The following is a 16,060-nucleotide window of genomic DNA, read 5'->3' as shown; positions in this document are numbered from 1 at the left end:
ATAATTTCAGTCAGATTAATGAACTAAGTGTGCAGATCAAAATCCATATGAGACATCTGACCAGAAATCTTACTTATTTAAGCCAATTCTTACCTTGAATATAGATTTATTTCTTTTTTAAATAGTGGCCATAATTTAGAAGATTATTAATATTAATAATCTTGCCACGTGCATTCAAAAAATTCTGCCCAAACTTCTAACTTTCACTATTTTAATTGCATGTAAATTTTCCATGTAATTTTGTACCATGTTATATTTAATGGAATCTGTTCAAATGAAATCTGCTCGAATGGTGTAGATTCGGTTTAAACCGAGCACGTTTTCTTTAATATATATCAACCATTAATTTTATATATCTCAATTTACTCAGAATTATTGCTTCGTGTTTATTGAGGGTGATCTATCATTTTATATCAGATATAACTAAAAAGCCCATTCCCTTCTGAAAAAGTGAGAAATACCTGATGGGGTCACTCACACATATTATTTCTTTATTATATTTATTATCTCTCTAGGACATTTCTCTAACCTGGACTTTTTTTAAAAAAAATGAAAGTCATTTGAAGCTCATGCGGGCGCCGAATGATCCATTAGAAAACTGTCTACATTTTGATGATTGTGCAAAGAAAGCCTTCCGATGAAGGGACGGACAGTATGTATGGTGCACTTTGAGCGGTAACGAGAACCGGGCGAGCCAAATATAACCAATCACAGCAGAGCGGCCCTCCCAATGCCTAACAACCTAGCAACCAATTAAAATGCAGCATTCTTCCGCCTGTTTAAAAATATCCTCTGTGGACCCGCCCCTCCCTGCTGCGTGCACTTCCTCGTTGTTATCCCCGTTACTAGGGTGACCGCTAAGCTCTGTCAGCGGTTGGTGGAGACCGTGTGACATAAGAGCGTTATCGGGAATTCCTCTCCCCTCGGGGCTCCGTGTGACGGCAAAAGGAGGTAGCTTCAGTTAATGCCGGGAGAAAGCAGCACGCATTTCATACACGTGAGGCGCTAAAGTTTCCCATGTTTCCTAAACGTGTATTCATCCGAGCGCAGCTCCGCAGATGAGGAAGATGTGTCTGTGCGGAGTTTAGACTTTAATGAAATGACAAAAGTTAGAGAAGAGATACCATGGTCGTTAGAATCTTCTTCTTCTCTGGTTCTTGCTTATAGGCACAACATCTGAGATCTGTACTGACCTGACCAAGGAGGACTTAAAAGTAAGTGTCACAGTGAAAACATAAATTAATCCCTCTGTTTCCACACCAGTAACAGGAACATATGATCTTCTGCGGGATCTCTATAATTAAATGCCTGTTTAGAGGGAGGCTGCGTTTTAAAAGTATTGATTTTTGATAAAGTCATCAAGGAATTTAAGGGCAAAGCGTGTAAGTGTGTCTATCCTAATATCAGACATTATGTTTACCGTAACTCCAGTTATTAACTTCTCTGCCTCTAATTTCTACTTTTCTTTGTGCCTTTGCTACTTTTTAGTTGATATGTGAACTTTATGTGTTTATGTTTTGGTAAAATGAAAGCTGCAAAATGACTTCTCTCATGCATGTTTATGATTTTGTTGTCCCAGCTGAAACCTGACTAACAAGTTAAACAACTATCCAGCATATTTAGTCTGAACCTTCTTTGTTTTGCTCCAGGAGCTCTTTGAATGCAGGCTGCAAAGGTTTATATTTTAAACTAAAAGCGTGCAGCCTTTCCCCTAAAGAGAGCTTTGAAACTTCACAGCCATATGACAAACTTCACATGACTGGGGCATGGAGGACTTTTTTTTTCTGTTTTTCCTGAACTCAGAGTTAGGTTCACATCATACTTTTACATTAGGAGTTACAGCATGTTGTTACTTTTTGTTATGCAACTCTGTTATGCACCTTCGGTATGCACTGTATTGAATCTCACTATCTACCACGGTCTCTGGTGAGTCTCTTGGCACAGGTCAAGCTGACCTTGTCATGGAGGTTTGCCATACAAGGGATCAGTGACGGTGTGTGGACACACCGACAGCTCAGATGTCTGTTCCCGAGCTCCTGGGGCTGCTGGCAGGTTGTCTTTAAATAGATAAGCACTTTAGTTGTACACCAGAGAGGGGCTGTGACCTATGAGCAAGGTGATTCTCGAGCCTATCTGTGTCTCAGGGGACGATTCAGCAAAACACTCACCATATGTTATAAGCCATAAGGAAACTCCAGAGGTTTTGATAATGCTATAATCAAGCAAAACTGCTAACAAAATCCTCAAACATTAACATATGTTATATCCTCCTGAGATTTATATGGAAAAAAGGTATTTTGATTTTTTCCATATAAATCAAGTGTTGGGTTGGTAAAAAACACATTGCAAAAACAATTTTGTTTTTAACTAATTTTATTAAAATGTTACAACATGTGCACTACAGTGCACAAGGAGAGTTCATTGATCACGAATGTGAAACTAACAAAATTCAGTACTTTTCTTGATTTCTAGAGAGAACTCTTCATCACTGGTATTATTCAGGTCTTGTTCATATATTTGTCCCTGTTCATCATACAGACCTTTGTTGGCCTGGGCAGATTGAGGCAACCTTGAAGGACTCTCTTTAGAAGTGGTCTGACTTTCCCCAGGAGATCCTTTTTTTTCTCATTTTCTGGCAGCTCATCGACTACTTTCAGCGAAGACCTGATCTTGTAGAAATGACCACATGTCATGGAATCAGCCATAACTGCGACTCTTATTTTGGCAGCCCAGTACATTGGCATGGTACACTGAGATTCCTAAAAAGCTATTGGTTTCTTCTGGTGTTGTGTTGAATCCTGTACCATACGCTGGTTGGTCAACAAGGACAAGTCCTGAATTAGTTTTACTGCTGGAAATACTGCTGTGGGCTCCAGTCATTAAGTGTCATTAGGGTACCATCATCTCCAATTCTGCATTCTTCCAACAAAGTCATAAACCGAAGATAATGGAAAATTATTTAGCAAAATAAAATTTAGATACTCCAATATCCGATATAGTTCACTTACAACACATTTACACCATCTTTATAAGTTAAATCAATTTACTGGAAGACATTTCTGCACGTTACCCGTACTTTTTTCACTCAAAATCAAAAATTCCTGATTCTCCTACATGCTGGTGTTGGACCAGATAGGATGACGGCAGATTCCAGCTGACCCTGTGTCGTTCTCCATTACATCCGCCACTGCATCTTGATAATGTTTGTCTGGCTCCTCCTGGGTTTTCACCCTCTCCTATTTGGCTCATATGACTCTCATCTTCTGAAAGATCTATGTCTGAATCTCCCTCAATGATTGTGTTAAGAATTCTTTCTGCCTCTGTCAAAGAGTTGTCTACTAGAAAAAAGTGAAATAAATTTAAGTACAAAGTCCTGACGAGCACCAGAGTACACATTAATAAATGAGTCATTTCCTCTGTGAAACTAAATAAGCTTAGGTCTGAAAACCCCCTCAAATTACTTACTAGATGTTTGTTTTTGAAAATTAATCATAATCTGAGTTTAAAAACATATTTTAAATGTAGACATCATGCTTACATGTGACATCATGCTTACATGTGACATCATGCTTACATGTGACATCATTTTAAAGCTACTGTTGTCCTCTAAGAAACATCAGGACTCAGCAGAGTGGCATGTAGAGTGTGAGTGATGCAAGCCAAAACTAAATGTGTACTACAGTGCACAAAAATGAATTACTGTGTCTGGAGATATTATATAACAATGTTTGGGGGTTTTGTACTATTGATCAGTTACTGTGTAACAACTTGGTGTAAATAAATAGAAATATTTGTACAATGGCTTTCACAATGCTCTTTTCTCCTCAGAGGGCCCAACATGTTCCCTGGTGCACTGGAAGCAGCCGAGTGTGTAGAGGGTCTGTCACTGCCCTCTCTGCAACCGCTGCCAGAACTGGAGGAAGAGGAAGCAGAGGCTTCATTGGAGAGGGGGCCAAAGAGGCCAGGACGCTACAGGAAAAGCCTTCAGCTTTTAAAGCCCTTCAGGATAAGGCACAAGTAAACAAAATCGACTTTAATTGTATTTGATGACTCTGGTAGCGAGAGAGATGAATGAGAACATAAAGGCAGAGACGGTTTTAAGCTCCTACAGTGTGAAGATGTTGTTGTATGTTGAAGTGTGAAGATACACACAGACTCTGGAGTACACATTTGCTCTGTTTGGCCCCTCCCTAATGTGCTGACTATTCGGGTGTAGCCTGAGGCCATGATAAGGGCTTGCAACATATCTTCCAGCAGCACAGTGCCATGTCTGAGCATATACCCACTGATAACCCCCCACACACACACACACACAACTTCTTTTTCTTTTCGCTGCACTCTTAGATTTCTGTGAAGAGCGTGTAAATTACTATCCAAACACAGCCGGCATGATTCACCTTTCATTGACTCTGGCGAGTCAAAGGCGCCGATTATTTCTCAGAAAACCTATGTCTGTCTGTTCCCCCAGCATAGCGCCTCTGTGTGTGTACCTGTGCTTTTATACATCTCACCTATTTCCACGTCTTCCACTCTATTCCAGGCACCAGCATCCAGTCGATAATGCTGGCCTCTTCTCATTTATGACTCTGCACTGGCTCTCGCCGCTGGCAGTGAAAGCCTACAAGGCGTCCAGCTTGTCTATAGATGATGTGTGGGGACTGTCTTGCCACGAAGCCTCTGCAGTCAACTGCCAAAGGTGAGGTAATTGTGCCAAAGCTGAGGTTTGCCTGATGAAAGGGACCTGCGGTGTTAGGAAGAGTCTATTTATTGTTGAAACAGTATTCCCACAATACTGGAACCTGGTGAGGCATGAAATAAAAAGGTGAGGTGGGAGTTATTTGACGGTGTTAGATTTTTACGTTTTCTTTATAACAGAGAAATTTAATATATGGGAACTGTCCCCTCTTTAAAAAAAGGGACTTTTGAGTGAAATCACAAAGCAAAACTATAATATGCTGTTTACACAGACACTACATGTTGTATAACATATTAATATTGAGTTTTGATGAGCCAAACTGTTTCTTCTACTTTCTTTCTTTCTTTACAGTCAACAATCTGGGAATTATTTTAAATCAGTCATCTGTGTAGCATAGCACTGCGGTAAATACAGGCTAGTATATCTAGCTGGCTGTATTTACCCAGCATCAAATGTGCTGTTCACTCCTTTATGAAACAGCATTTACTAAAATTTGCAGCGTCATTGCACAAAATTATAGCCTTATTCAAGATTTATGTCGTCATTAACAAAGAGAGTGAGAATGAGGGTCACAGACAGAGTGTTGGAAACTACTGAAGAACAAACTCCTGTTAAATGGATCTGCCATTTTCTTTTTCTTCATCTTTTCTTCTTCTTTGTATTATTATTAACATCCAAGACTACATATGCAACATATATACAAAGGAAAAAAGAAACAAGAGAAACAACTTTGACCAAGCAGGAAGGTTTCGACTGGTCAGTACAATTTAGTTATAGATGTTCAAAAACAATACCAGGTCTACAGGGCGTCACAGAGCTGACCAATATTTCCCAGTGTAAAACAAATTGTTCAGATGTATAACTGAGAAATGCTTGTCCAGTTTATCAATGAACATTGTGATTTCCATTCATGTATTAGATGTTGGGCTCTCCTTCCTAGTCTTTCTACCAGCCACCAGTAGTTTCATTAAGTTCTTATTATCTCTTTTATCTAGTCTAGAGGTGTATACCCAAAATATATAGACTTGCTCGTTAGAGGAATTTTTCAATTAAAGTGTCTTTTATCCCCCTTCAATAGTCTTTAATAACAAGATGATGAAAAGACACGGTAGTACTTTAGAGATAGCTGATAGTAGTTGACAGGGAGGTTAGCCCTCTTAAGCCTGAGATTTCTGAGAGGGTGAAATAAAAAATCTTGTCAAATTCTTCCAACAAAACCTAACCCGTCTATCTTTTTTTGTTATTTATGTTAACATTTATTTATGTTAACATAAATACGACTTATTAACACTTATTCATGTTATTCTGATATTGTTCCACAAGTTGTAGATGTGATATTTTTTATTTTTTGCAGACTGTGAAACTTTGCCTGTCTTTGCTTTTATGAAACGGCCTCTCTAAGATGCTCTTTGTATAACCAGTCGTGTTATTGAGCCTTCTCTTTTTAGCGCCACTTACTCTTCTAACCTTTTGTTGACCCCTCCCCGACTCTTTTGAGACGTGCTGCTGCCGTCGAATTCAAAATAAGCTAATACTTTTTTGTGAATTGGCACATTTTCTCAGTTCAAGTAGTTGATATGTTCCCTACAACCAGCTGCAAATAAAATATGGATTCATGAGATTTGCAAATGGCTGCATTATAGGTTGATACATATGCACAAAACTACAGTTTTAGTAGCCTAACCTATAGCATAGATTAACTGGATGGTCTGTAAAATGGATTTCAAAAGGCACCGGTACCACAAGGACAGTCGAGAGGGCACAGACATAAATGAACCCAAATGAAGCCTGGCAGGCAGCCTGAACAGCCCCTTTTTGGCACTAACATCGGCCCTGTCTCTCAACAAGAAATGAATAACAGAGTTACCCTTTTTTTTTTTGGTTCGGTGTAACAACATTAATTTATACAGTTTTTTCGAGGGGAACTCTGTTGACTTCCATTTTCAGCCCTTGTAGTTGTTGCTTGGTTTCTTTATAAGTGTTGAGTAATGCCAGTGTCATCATTTTAAGTAACATGCAGTCAGCTCACTGCACATGACTGGCATCTTCATTATATGCTCTGATGCTTTAGCTGAAGGAGTGAAAATGAAGTTACTAATTTTCAAATATTCAAATTGCTAATTAACATCTAGTGAAGTTGTGGAGGAGAGTTGCTAATCCATTCTTGGTTAAAATGTGCTTCGGTCACTTGTACAAGTAGATTCTCTTTGTGCTGCAACCCTGAGCTGAGATTGTGTTATTTGTCCAGAGTATCCTGTGGAGCTTGCTGTTTGAGGATGAATTCCACTGATATGATATGTAACTGTACAAGCCTGTTTCAGTCTCGTGGGACAGGGTTGTCTTTTTAAAATAAATATCGAGAAAGCCCTTTTGTTAAACCTAGTGAGATTAATTGTGACGAAAACGGAAAATGCAAGTTCACGTTTCATTCAGTGTTATTAGTCAGGGTTTTTGGAGTGATACAGCTGTTATGCTGTCGTTTTAGTATTCATAATTATGTACCGTTTTGTGTGTTTGTGCAGCACATAGTTAAGCTATACCTTGAGACTTAACTGATGAACATCCTGTGTCTGTTTACAATACAGGAACGATGTGATGGGATAAAGGCAGGGGAGTGTTGCTAAGAAAGGCTGGGATTACAGATTACCGTGAGAATTTGTGCCTCTCTTAGACAATAATGGCATTAAGTGTGTACCTGCAATGCACAGTGTCTCCCTGTCTCATCCATTAGCTGTCACTGACAGGAGCCGGGCTGGGGCAGACCGTGAGATAAAAGGCCAAGCTACAGCTTGGGAAATGCCTCGTAAAGACGCTCTGATTCTATGAATGAACCTAAATGTTTTACATTAAGCTTATTATTTGTGCTACTCAGGGAAAGTAAAACCAGTGTTTTTTTCCATTGCTGCTGTGACTCAGCAGTAAAAAGGAGAGCGACTATTTGAGGAAGTTCACTCTTGTATCTGGTGACAACTGCGTAGGTTGCCAGTAATGCTTGTTCTGTTTAAAGATCGTGGCTCAGGGCTGAGAGTTTTTGTGCTGCTTTGTGTATGTTAAAAAGAAGCAGACACAGGAAGCAGCAAAAGAGCACAAAGCCACTGGGTGGGTGTCTGTCACAGTTTACATAGCAAGAACATTTACAGAATGGAGATGCAAAAGCACAGCACGGGAAATTGGAAAGGCGCCCTGGGAGAGTTGACACTTGTTGGTTGCTCAGTGAGGTGCGAACCTTGAATGCTGTGTGCTGTTCAAACACACTCCTGCAACATCAGCTTTGCGTGCCATCTGGCATGCTGAAACGATGGCTGTCAGGAACATTTCACTCCTGTTCGAAAGCAAATAATTCCTGCTTTACAGCCCGCACTGTTGCCCCGCTGTTCTCCTTTTCATTTATATGTAGGTACATGTACGCACATGAGATCTAATATGGTATTTCTAAATACACATGACTTTGGATTTGTGCGATCAGAAGTTTGCATGTGCTCATCGTGCATATAAATATGATGGCAGCTGTTTAGAAATGGCTCAGAGAGACCTCCCCCGCTCGTGTAAATCTACAATTTCCCTTCATAGATCTTGACTGAGTTCCTTGGACTTTCTCATTGTTTTGAATATTGGCCAGTCCTGTCACACAAATGCTATGTATGTGCACATTTTAGCCTGTATGTATACTTTTGTCCCCGTGTGGATTAAATCCATTATAAATTCATACTTGTGCAACCAGTTCTTGCTTTCTAAAGTAATGCTTTAAAATCGTTCCACCGTGGAAAAAGAACAGTTCAAACTCATTAAAATCATTAAAACTCCCAAATTATCTGTAATCTTCTGACCACAGTTGTATATTCATTTTGGACAGTAATGGGGGGGTGCTTAAAAAAATCTCTTCCAGTTTAATTTGCTATTCCTCGCTTGGTTCTTTGATTGGATTTAGGAACACTAGTCTAACTTTCTGTGAATCAAACTGTGTCTCTGCAGCATTTGGAGTGCAAATAATTGCAATTCCTTAGATTTAGCACCATTTGACTTCAAGTAGCAATTACCAGGCCGTGCAAGAGTGTAGCGGGTATAATGTTGTGTCTATCTCTGATACGTTTTTAATAAAGTCGTTAGGGCGTTAATTACTTTCTGCAGCTGCTCGACTGCTGCTTTATAGAGTCATTAGCCGTGATGCATTTGGCCAACAAGATATTTACCCACTTCAAATGGCATTATACAGCAATAAAAGTGCATTAGCACATCTTTAACATGTTTGGTGGTACCTTTCTCAGTGCGATTATGTGAAGCGTGATTGTATATTGTAGGTCACCTTTATACTATTATCACCCTAGCTATCTTCAGTTGTCTTTGGGGTTTTTTGATTGCATTGATTGCCTTCTATACTGTTTTTATCCTCTATTTTGGGAAGTGCTGATTTTATCCAATTAAAGAAAAAAATATCCAAGAAACTTTTGGGCTCTTTACCACCACATTGGATAGCACTGATGCGTGAACAAAGGGGAAGCCGTTAGAGAGTTATATATATTTAGTTTAGTGAGAATGGACTCATGTTTGGCTGAACTGTGCACTCCTATAGTTTGTCACTATTTGTGATCCTGGGTTTTGGTTCCAGGCTTGAACATTTGTGGCACGAGGAGCTCAAACGAAGCGGGCGAGAGGGGGCATCCCTGACAAGAGTCTTCTGGAGGTTCTGCCAAACCCGTATGCTGGTGGCCGTATTCTCCCTGCTTCTCACAATGGTGGCCGGCTTTGTTGGGGCTGTGAGTACAGTCTAAATCCTTCTTTGCCTTTTATATTTTTTTGCTGATTCAGCTAAAACGCCTTTCAGCATGGTCGCTGGCTTGGAGCCTCAAGTCCATGTATTTTCAGAAAATCACTTTATCCTGTTTCATGCTGGTCTGGAAATTGAAATGAAAACATACTGGGAGATTACAAAGCCTTAGATACTGAGAGTCATATTAATACCATAGATTAGCTGTTTTGTACCCAGTCACACTTTGGTCCAGATATGCGCAGGGCTTTTTATGTGGCACACTTGTAGCTTTAGATTCCCTGCCAAAACAGCTCTCAGATGATTGTCGCAGAACAAACTCAAAGTGTGAATATTTCTAAACATTCCTTATCAGAAAACTGAAAACGGAAGGGTAATGATGTTTGAAGTTCTAAGTCTGTGGCATGTCTGAGTGACTTTCATTGTTCCTTTTGCTCCAAGCTGTTTCTTTTGATGTCTTATGTGCATACTGTGTGATTCCTGTACCCACAACTAATAGCATTAACTGGATTTAGTTCTTAGACAATGACACATTTGTCGCACATTCTTATGTGATTTTTTCCTCTTTAGTGCATTTAATGACAAAGCAATGTTGTATGTATTCTTTCTACTGACTAATTTTACTTATCCAGGCGAGCAAAAATATTGCTTAAAAATGCATTTTGTCATATTTTATTTTGTCCACTTTTAATCAAGTTATATATGAAATATTTCCTGTGTTTCTGCTTGTTTTTATTCTGTGTCTCCTACGTTATCTCTGTCCTTGTTGTTCTCTGTTTTGCCACTGCCACTTTTTCTCTGTGCTTTCCTTCTTTCCTCACTCTTTCCTTCCTGTCACTCTATGTGGGCAGGCTATCCTGGTTAAATCTCTGCTGGAGTATTCCCAGAGCTCAGAGAGCTCTGTGTGGTATGGCCTGTCTCTGGCAGCCGGGCTCTTCCTCATGGAACTGATGCGCTCCTGGTCTCTGGGACTCATGTGGGGCGTCAATTACCGCACTGCAGCACGCCTCCGTGGGGCCACTCTTACCCTGGCCTTCCACAAGATCCTCCGCCTGCGCAGCACTAAAGACATCAGTCCGGGCGAGGTAGGTGTTGTAACCCTGGAGGGAACTCCTCTTCATATTAAAGAAATCATCCCTCGCTGCAGGGCACCACATGCAGATGATTGAGATGGATTTAATTTCTGCTCTTACACCAGTCCTGCTTAGATTTCGACAAATCCCATAGCCTGAGGGAGGGGAGGCTGTCTAAGATTAGTCATTACTCAGCTTAAGAGGAATCATTGTCCATAAGTGAATGTGGGAATAAGGATAACTGTGTTCATAAAACTGTTTTTGTAGTAATATTTGGAGGAATTTTGAAGCAGTACTTTATGTAAATCACTGTCTCTCTCTACCTAGCTGATCAACATCTGCTCCAGTGATGGCCAGCGGCTCTATGAAGCAGTGTGTGTGGGCTGCCTTCTGGCTGGAGGGCCACTTGTGGGAATACTGGGTCTATCTTACACTGCATTCTTCCTGGGCCCCACGGCTCTGATGGGGTCATCCATTTTCATCATCATTTACCCTGTCATGGTACGACTTTCACTATAACATCTAACCAGAGGCAAAGAATGGAAAACATGGTTGTCTGTCTGTCATTCTTTTTAAAGTGGACCTTTTATGCTGATTTCCGGCTCCTTATTTTTTATTCCTGGACTCTGCTAGACTTGCATGAGTCACAGTTCAAAAAACTGCTTATTTATCTTGTGCTGTGCCTCGTTGCAGCACCTCTATTCCTTCTCTGTCTGAAGCAAGCTGTTTTTCTCCTTTTCTCCCATCCTCCCTGTAAGCCAACTTTTTTTTAAAGACAGAGTGGTGTGCTTTAGATGACCGTATTAGGAATATCTGCTCTCTTTGACAAACAAATCCAGCAGCAGAAGAAATTGAAATGGAGCGTTTAGGGCAGACTGAAGCTTTTTGGCTCATGTGGATTACGTGTACATAAATTGACCTGATTTAAAATTTTGGTGATGTGTAATATGAGCGTCCATCAGTATGACAGTTCATCGATATGAGAGAAAATGACATAATAGGTCCACTTTAAGATAATGTAATTATAGCAGTTTCAAAAAGTTTTACCAAAGATTACTCAGCAGAGAGTTTATTATTGCTGATTCATTCTTAGTTGAAGACAGAAATCGTAACGTCATTAAAGTCTTTAAGTTAATTTAGATTATTGGAGAGCCAAACAGACACTTTTTAAAAGCATCATAACTCTGTGGCTATCAGTCGCCTGTCAACTTTCTAACTGTTGTTTTCAAATTACACTCAGTCTGAGCTGTAGTCTGACAGCTAGAGACCCTGCTATTGATGGGGAAGGCGTTTATCACTCTGGTCTCCGGGACAGGCCTGCAGCACAGTTAATGTGATTATGTCTGCTTTCATTTCCTCCCCCGCCACTTATTTCTCCTGTCATCATTTCCCCCGTTCCTGTCTGGACAGATGCTTGCATCGAGGTTGACGGCATATTTCCGCAAGAAGTGTGTGGCAGTCAGCGACCAGCGCGTGAGGCTGATGAACGAGATCTTGGGCTGCATAAAGTTCATCAAGATGTATTGTTGGGAAGATGCCTTTGCAAAAAACATTCGCAGTGAGTGGCAGTCATGTGACTCAGCAATATATCCAATGCTCATTTCTTGAATGTGGTGAAGACCTGGGAACTTTGTGCAGGTCAGCATTTTTGAGAATAAAGTGCCACTTCACTTGAACATCTTTTACTCATGCAAATTAGTCACTAAATGAGCGGTTTATCACCTAAAAGTAGGCTTGTCCTCGTAGCAAACTGGCATGATAACCCTGCCCCTTAATCCATTTCCATTAACCTGCCCTGTTTAAGTGTGCCATTGTCTATAATCAAAGGCACTTTCAATCCCTGCACTTCAAGATTAATTTGCAAAGTGTTTGGGGCCCTATGATACCTTAAATGGCTGTCAAGGCTGCTCTACTTATTCATGACTAAGCGATGGCCTTTTCTCATGAGGTCCTTGCTCTAGGTCATGGATAAGCATCATTTTCCCTATTTAATCTGCTCCAAATTAGCCAGCTGGGTCTCACTTTCATTGCTGTCTTGTGATTACCTGCTATAATAACAATAATTAATTGGCGTTCATTGGTGAATGAGTCTTAAGAGTTACAATGTCATTCCAAATTTACAGTCAGCAATTGTGCCGATGACTCCTCCTTTGTAGTTTATGCAAGAACACACACATCCCAATGGGGAATAAGGACAATGAAGTGACTAAACGAGCCCGTGCAAACGGGATATACAAACATAGACGAGAGGGTCAGGATTCAGGAATTGGACTTGAAAAGTTTTCAAGGATCACCAGCTTTTGGAGCCCCTTTGAAGAGCGAGTCTCTTGTCCTCTCTTGTATCTATTTTTGTGTGCTTGCTATTTTGGTGAGTGACTCTGATTGTGGTGTGGATTGGCTGGCCAACACTTTCACTCGACCCTTACGTCACATTCGCATTCTTTGTGTCTGTCCTTGGTTATTTATCATCTCTGTCTTTCTAATCTCCTCGACAGAAGTGCGGTTAGAAGAGAGGAGCATACTAGAGAGGGCCGGGAACGTCCAAAGCATAACAGTGGGATTGTCTCCTGTCATTATGGTGCTCGCAAGCGTCTGCACTTTCTCCTTACATATGGCCTTAGGTTATGACCTAACCGCAGCTGAGGTATTTATATATAAAAATCTACCGGTGTGTGACAAGAAAATAGGAAAAACAAATCATAAAGACAATGAATGACAATTATGCTTTGTGGTATGTAGAAAAGTACTGAGCCCGGCCCAGAGGATTCTGATTTTCACATCAAAATGGCAACAAGACAAAAAAAATCTAAGGGACATATTGGGGCACGGATGGTCCACTGGCTAAATCATTAATCAATGTTGTCCAAAACTGAAGCACTATGGTGTGGTTTTCCTATAATTTGTCACCCATCCGTAGTCAGCATGTTGACTGCATATTTATTTAAATCATGTAACTTTTAAGATGCCCACCGAGTCTGTGGTCATGACGAGCACATATACACATTTTAAAGTCAAACTTCATGAATATAAATAAATTATTGAGTATAACTGTCTCCATCTCTACACATCCCACCTCAGGCTTTCACTGTGGTTGCAGTTTTCAATGCTATGACCTTTGCCCTGAGAGTCACACCACTGGCGGTGAGGTCACTATCAGAGGCTTCTGTTGCAGTCAAAAGATTTCAGGTGAGAAAGACGGACTGGTGTCTTGTAAAAGTGGATAAATGATAATGTTTCATGTAAAGAATAGTGATGTAGCTGTTGATGTCTTCATGTCTTAATAGTATTTTAAGATGTCAAGGTTGATAAAGCATACATGAACTTAATAATCCATATCACTTCTCAGAATAAGTACCTTTTTTTAGAGGTCACACACTAAATTAAACTCACATAGTGTGTCAGTGGGGAAGCAGTTTTTAGCCTATTCACGTATCACATCTGACATTTTTTGCTGTTTTCCAAACACGTGATAAATACAAAGCTAAGTAAAAAGCATTTTTTTAAAAAATATACTTTATTAATCCCCTGTAGTGAAATTACTCTCTGCATTTAACCCAATCAGTCAGTAAAGCAGTGGGCAGCCACCAATTCAGTGACTGGAGAGCAGTGTGTAAGGACGGTACCTTGCCCAGCGGTACCTCAGGGTAGCCGTTCAGTGGATTTGAACCCCCGACCTTCTGATCATTAGATTTATCCTTGGGTTTTCTGTTTTGTTTTATTTTTATTTACAGTCGTTTCTTTATTTTTTCCGTTTTCGTAGTACTTAACCTGTTTACCACATGTAAACATGTTTTTAAAAAAGGATTAAACTGCACTTTTGTTTTTCAAGCACTAAAATATTTAAGTAACTATTAAACTGGTCATCACAATGCGTGTTGTCTATAATCTATCCCACTACGTTTGACTCCACAGAGGCTCTTCACGATGGATGACAGAGAGGAGGTTGTAGAAAAAATGGAGGATCCTGGCAACGCCGTAGAATTTCAGGTTGCCACGCTGGCTTGGGAAAAGGCAAAAGGCAAAAAGCCAAACCCGGCTCCCAAGAAGCGAGGAGTAATGAAGCATGTGCTGCGAAGGGAAAAGCTTAGCTTGTACATTTCCACAGAGGATGGCAAAGGAAACAAGGAAAACCCCAATGTGCAAAGTCTCCTCACAAATATGGAGCAGGAGAGTCCACAAAGCACCGTCTCCTCCACTCAAAGCATACGCCCCCCACTGCACAAGACCCTGCACCAAATTAACCTGCGTATAAAGAAGGTAACACCACAAACACATATCAAGTCGATTAATTATGCTTTTTCTCAGTTGTAGTCCTTCCATACATGTTACTTACAGTGGTGAATACTCATATTAAACATGACAAAAGGGTATAAAGTAAAGATCATTTTAAACAGTGATTCCTACAAGGCTACTTTGGTAGCATTAGAGAATGTTCTCTATTTTGCCACTGCTACTAGGGGTCGCTGGTTGGAATCTGTGGAGGTGTCGGGAGTGGAAAGAGCTCTCTTCTGTCTGCTCTGCTGGGACAGGTGAGATTCGAGTGAATGCTCAACTAGATGCTCACTTTAGATTTCCTCTTCAGATAACCCAGAATAACTCATGAATAACAACAAGGACAGCTTTTCTTGCTGAAGTTTTCAGTCACACACAATGTCACAGTATAACCTGCAATCTGAAAAGGACTTTTTCAACTGTTTTCTCTGCTCCCTACCTTCTGCCTTTGTGTTTTAGATGACTCTGTTAGAAGGAAAAGTTGCTGTCAGCGGTGGCTTCGCATATGTGTCCCAACAAGCCTGGATCCTAAATGATTCTCTCAAGGAAAATATCTTGTTTGGAAATAAGTATAACCCAGACAAGTAAGAATAAGTACTGTATAACCGTGTTATAAGTAAAAAAGCGCTAAACCTGCAAATTTATCCCTAACTTTGCATATTTGTTTCGACATTAGATACAGTGCAGTGCTGGAGGCGTGCTGTTTACTCCCAGACATTGCAGAGCTCCCATATGGAGACATGACAGAGGTATCTGTTGCTTCTTTTTAACAAAATGTCAGCTCCGAAAACATCGATTTCTCAAATATCATGCCCAGCAGTTTCATTTTATGCAATAAATTTAATTCAGCCTCAGCACGAGGAGAGTTTTGTGCAAAATGTATTTTTATTTTCTCTTTTTAGATTGGCGAGAGGGGTGCCAACCTGAGTGGAGGGCAGCGTCAGCGAGTGAGCCTGGCGCGTGCACTCTACAGTGAGCGGCCCATTCTTCTCCTGGATGACCCTCTCAGTGCTGTTGATGCCTGTGTGGGCTCCCATATCTTCAGTAAAGCCATTCGGGGGGCCGCTAAAGGCAAAACCATACTCTTTGTAACGCATCAGCTGCAGGTAAGTATCACCTGTGAAATTCCAATAATTTCCATCAACATCCTTTTGCAGTTTCTGCTCTTTTAGAATATTTCAGTCCTTTCTGTCGAACTGAGTCTTTCTTGCTTTTTCAACCATGAGAAATGTTGCCTCTTTGCTGGAAAAGCTC

The 16,060-nt window shown here is 40.4% G+C and overlaps 1 protein-coding gene across 2 annotated transcripts in view; it reads left to right on the top strand.

The window, feature by feature from the left end:
* The first annotated feature begins 840 nt into the window (after nucleotides 1-840).
* The window catches only part of LOC146717965 (ATP-binding cassette sub-family C member 5), a 33,373-nt gene continuing 18,153 nt past the window's right edge, over nucleotides 841-16,060 (top strand). Inside the window, exons 1-15 of one of the 2 annotated variants that reach the window (XM_085433745.1) lie at nucleotides 841-951; nucleotides 1,168-1,214; nucleotides 3,829-4,017; nucleotides 4,541-4,696; nucleotides 9,303-9,450; nucleotides 10,313-10,546; nucleotides 10,862-11,035; nucleotides 11,945-12,092; nucleotides 13,030-13,178; nucleotides 13,613-13,720; nucleotides 14,447-14,791; nucleotides 14,992-15,063; nucleotides 15,266-15,390; nucleotides 15,483-15,555; nucleotides 15,709-15,912. In XM_085433745.1, coding sequence (XP_085289871.1) covers nucleotides 3,839-4,017; nucleotides 4,541-4,696; nucleotides 9,303-9,450; nucleotides 10,313-10,546; nucleotides 10,862-11,035; nucleotides 11,945-12,092; nucleotides 13,030-13,178; nucleotides 13,613-13,720; nucleotides 14,447-14,791; nucleotides 14,992-15,063; nucleotides 15,266-15,390; nucleotides 15,483-15,555; nucleotides 15,709-15,912 — 2,115 coding nt within the window. In that variant the 5' untranslated portion in view covers nucleotides 841-951; nucleotides 1,168-1,214; nucleotides 3,829-3,838. Of the gene's footprint in view, nucleotides 998-1,167; nucleotides 1,215-3,828; nucleotides 4,018-4,540; nucleotides 4,697-9,302; nucleotides 9,451-10,312; nucleotides 10,547-10,861; nucleotides 11,036-11,944; nucleotides 12,093-13,029; nucleotides 13,179-13,612; nucleotides 13,721-14,446; nucleotides 14,792-14,991; nucleotides 15,064-15,265; nucleotides 15,391-15,482; nucleotides 15,556-15,708; nucleotides 15,913-16,060 lie in introns of both variants that reach the window. The other variant, XM_085433737.1, reaches the window with a different exon arrangement.

The sequence above is a fragment of the Copadichromis virginalis genome, linkage group LG2 (genome assembly GCF_057382275.1).
Source record: "Copadichromis virginalis isolate Kocher_CV1m ecotype Utaka linkage group LG2, C_Virginalis_male_GT1.1, whole genome shotgun sequence".
Classification (NCBI taxonomy): domain Eukaryota; kingdom Metazoa; phylum Chordata; class Actinopteri; order Cichliformes; family Cichlidae; genus Copadichromis; species Copadichromis virginalis.
This window is presented reverse-complemented; position numbering and strand designations above follow the sequence as displayed.